We start from the raw sequence: 4,160 nt of genomic DNA on the forward strand, positions 1-4,160 counted from the left end.
TAATAGTAACACCTGCTGAAGTTTTAAAAAACATTTATCCTTTATTTGTTGAGGTAATATATTTCTATTTTCTTCAATTTCTATTCTAATTTCTTCAGTTTTTTGTTCTATTTTTTTCAGTTTCTACATTTGTTGTAAGAGGTTCCCATTAAGTTTCAAACAAAACCTTTCCTGCAAAAAGTGCCAATGTTTTGGTGTACAAGAATCTTAAAGTTAGTGTGGATTTCCTGTTTTCTTTGATTCTACCATGTCTTGTTCGGGACACGTTTGGTAACTAGAATTCCTTATCAATGTCAAAGCCTTTAAAATAGGCTTTTCATCAAAATGTCTGATGTTAAATAAATTAAATTGGCATAATATGCATACCTGGATGATGTTATCTGCACAGGTGTGCACAGCTTTGGGTGAGCTTGTGAAAACACCTGTACAACTAATGTGTGCAAATACTGCCATTTCTTTTAGTGCCGAACTATGTGTTCGGCTATGTGCATAGGACCTTTGAAGTTTTGCAACGACACCATCGTAGTGACATCAAATAAGGTACATTTTGTAGCGTAAAACATTTAAAGAAACATCAAAATGGCACATGCAATGGGAAGTTTTGTCATAGAAGCATCTTGTTATTCTGAGAACACTTAAAAAGGCAACAAAAAATAAGGAAATTTTAATATTATTGAAATACATGACATACATTTTCATACATTGGAAAAGTTAGTGACTGGACAAGTTCACTATGTAGGATATAGTTTTCTATTCAAAAGAGTGGTTTTGCCTTCCCTGAAACTAACTGTTCTTTATGACAGGAAATACAGGGTCCCATTTAGATGAATAAACCAAGCTTTCTACAGGACAGTAGGTTTGGTGGGTTTTTTTTAATGAGGTAACTATCATGACATGATGCAAGCATGTTTTCATTAACATTTTTCATGTCTAGTGACACTCATTGTGAACTCCCCAATCCAGTGCAGTGTCTTTCTTGCTCACATCACATTTCAGTGCTGCAAAGAAACAGTAAGTAGGTTAGTGATTTAATTATTCATGAATGTGATTCAGCATAAAAATAGGAAGATCTCTGTACAGTTAAATACATCTTCATGGATTGGCTTTCTGTATTTCTAAAAACTATTTCATAGCTTAGCACAAAAAAAAAAAGAAAGACATCAGAACAAACAGATGCTTAAATTACTTTAGTAAATTTACATTCTTGTCTTTGACTGGGTGAGCAGTCTCTAAATGACAGAGAGTAACTGATGTGTCAAGTTTGAATTGAAAGCATGCTGCGACAGGAAGATGACCTTACTGGCACCCACAGAACACAGAAGCAATACTGGCTTGTAAATACTAAGCACACCAAGGCATCTATCAGGGAGTGAGTGGGGGTGGTATTTGCAACAGACAGGGATATAAAATCCAGCACACAATCCTGAACTTGTATTACAGACTATCTGACAATACCACTGAAGTTATCCTTGCTTCTTCCACCCCCCATTTTACTGCTGCAAGAACAAACTACTGCTGTGTTTGGGGTGAATGTATTTAAGTGGTGTTCTCTGAGCCATGCTGGGAAGCTGAAGTGGGTTTAAAAGCAAAGGTACATAAATTTATACCAGTGAGAATCCTCAGTCAGCCAGGTTAGCTTACTTGAGGGACAGGAATGGTGGACAGGAGTGCTTTAAGCCACATGTACAGCCTAAGTTTTATATTTGGGATTAGTATGCACTACCCCATGTATATGGCACTCAGCTGGAAGAGACGCAGCAAGCTAGTTTTGCTTTTGAAAACCTGTTAGCATTCTTTGCTTTTGGCAAAAAGAAATCCAAAATGTTTATAATTCTGGGTTTTGTGGTTTGTTTTTTTTTTTTCTTTTTTTTAATTGCAGTACACTTTAAAATCCAAGTAAATACAAGGTATGATTAATAAATAATATTTTAATTTATATTTTCTATAATTATATAAAAATAATACATTATTAATGAATAAATTATTTTCATGCTAGGAGCTGCCCATAGTTCAGAACCAAGTGGAAATATGTAAAACACAGTCAAAAATAAGTTTCATTACTCTTACCTCTTTATCGATGTTTTCTATCCCAGCCTCTGTCATCAGGTCAGCAACGTGCTTCTCAAGGTCATCAATGCGCTCGCCCATTTCTTCCAGTAAAATGTTAAAGATAACTTATTTATAAATCTCGAGTAAGGTGTTCTTTTTTTTCTTCTGTGACAAAAACATGCAGCTTTCTTCCACATATTTTCAGCCTCTTACGTTTAAGGCAAGGTGAAGCATGCACAAGTTTGTATGCCCACTTCCTCTTGCAACAGATAAGAGAGAAGCATTTATGTTCCTCATATTTTCAAATGCCTTCCTGTATCCCCATGACTGAGCTGGAGTATTTTATGTGTGAGAGATTGCTTTCTTTATGAGGAACTGGTTTAGGTGATTCCATACAGTAAATCTACACAGAGTATGAGTGCTGCTCATATTCTGATTACATAAAACATTATGCTCATATTCATAAATCATAGAATGGTTTCAGTTGGAAAGGACAATCCAGTTCAAACCCACCTTCCACAAGATATTCTGATCGTATAAAACGTAATTATTTTCTTGCACTAAAGCAGCCACTTCCTGAAAGGTTGAGTTCCAGGAAAAATGGAAAATGTTATAAATTCTCAATTTCAGAAAGCAGAGGTAGTTTCTGCAAGTTCATCTAATGAGCAAGCTCAGAGCCCCTTCAAGTGTGATTTTCTCCTTTTGAGGGCTCATCTTCCCGTGCTCGGGTCTTTACGGATTTACTAAGAGTAAAGGGAAAAAACAAACGGGCTTTGGGGCAATTTGGTTGTCTTTACATCATAGCGCTTAGCAACATCAATCATTACATTTCAATTTGATGGCTAGGAAAAAAGAAGTTCGCCCAGACGTTAAAAGGCAAAACTCTTCTTCACATCAGCGCGCAGAGGGAGTATCAGGCCCGGTTCAGCGGGGGAGCCGCAGCCTTAGGAGCATGAAACCCGTCCCGCGCGGCTAAGTAACCCGGCCCGAAAGAGGATATTTCTCAGCGTTATCTTTTCAGTCAGAGCTTGGAAATTCTCCTGCAGCTGATACAGCAGGTTTTCCGCCTGCGGGTGAAAACCAGAGAAAAACAGAATGCAGGGGCCCCGGGGCGGCTGCCCCGGACGCGCGTCCTCCTGCCCCTCTCCGCCGGCTTCCTGCCCTTCTCCGCTCGCCTGTCCGGGAGGACCCGCCGGCGAGGCGGCCCCGGTGCCGGGCAGACGCCCACCCAGACGGAACCCCGCAGCAAAGGGCTCCCCAGACCCGGCCCCCGCTCCGCGCTGCCAGGCTCACCAGCTGCGAGAGCTCTCCAGCGCCCGGCGGGTCGGCGGCCGCCATCGGCTCCGGCTCCGAGCCGCGACCCACCGTCCGCCTTCCTGGCTGCGGCGGGGCGGGCAGGTGAGTGCCCCGCCCGGAGCCGCCGGCAGGAGAGGCAGCAAGGGAAGGGAGGGGAAGAGGGTGAACCATTAAGCCCCATTCCTTTATTCCCGAAGAAATCGTAGTTTTGCAGGGTAATAACTAAATGAGGATGCTGGGGAAGTCTTACGGTTTCATGGGATTGAAGAGAAGAAAAATGCTTGTCTACCAGCACCGTTTAAGTCTGGTGTTTTGGTTTTGTTTTAAGGTTTGTTTCCTTTTTAACATGTAATTAGTTTTGCAACACAGAGTGGTAAAAATACCGTGCGTGTTGGAAGTTCCTTGCACAAGGATGTCTGAAGAGACAGGACAGAAAGCATCAGCACAAATTGGGCAGTGCCTCTTGCAGTCGTGCTTGCATGTAGGTCATCCATCTGCTTTTCAGCTTCACAGCATAAAAGGCTCCTGGTGCATCTACTGCAGAGGTGTTTTGTTGTGCCAAGTGCCGCAACTGTTGCCTAATGTAAAATGGAGATGTTTTCGATTTACTGGGTTTATATGGTTGGGAGGGTATTGATGCTGGGCAATAGCTTTCCTTAGCCTATTACTTTATAGATACACCAAACATGTAACAGTGCTTTCACCCACAAAGTTTCTGAGTTAGAAATGACCTCAAATACTGGAAAGATTATCTCCTATAAGCCTACCACTTAGAATCCTTCTTAAAAAACTTAATTGTCTTCCTTCTTGGCCTT

The 4,160-nt window shown here is 41.2% G+C and overlaps 1 protein-coding gene across 1 annotated transcript; it reads right to left on the bottom strand.

The window, feature by feature from the left end:
• Positions 1 to 771: 771 nt before the first annotated feature.
• On the bottom strand, positions 772 to 3,387 carry HSBP1L1 (heat shock factor binding protein 1 like 1; the record flags this gene model as incomplete). Its single annotated transcript, XM_080610117.1, has 3 exons — positions 772 to 2,156; positions 3,050 to 3,116; positions 3,343 to 3,387. 3 exons carry the CDS (start codon positions 3,385 to 3,387, stop codon positions 2,011 to 2,013), a joined length of 258 nt encoding a protein of 85 aa, XP_080466243.1. The 3' UTR covers positions 772 to 2,010.
• Positions 3,388 to 4,160: the final 773 nt, after the last annotated feature.

This window comes from Psittacula echo (genome assembly GCF_963264785.1).
Source record: "Psittacula echo genome assembly, chromosome: 2".
Taxonomy (NCBI): domain Eukaryota; kingdom Metazoa; phylum Chordata; class Aves; order Psittaciformes; family Psittacidae; genus Psittacula; species Psittacula echo.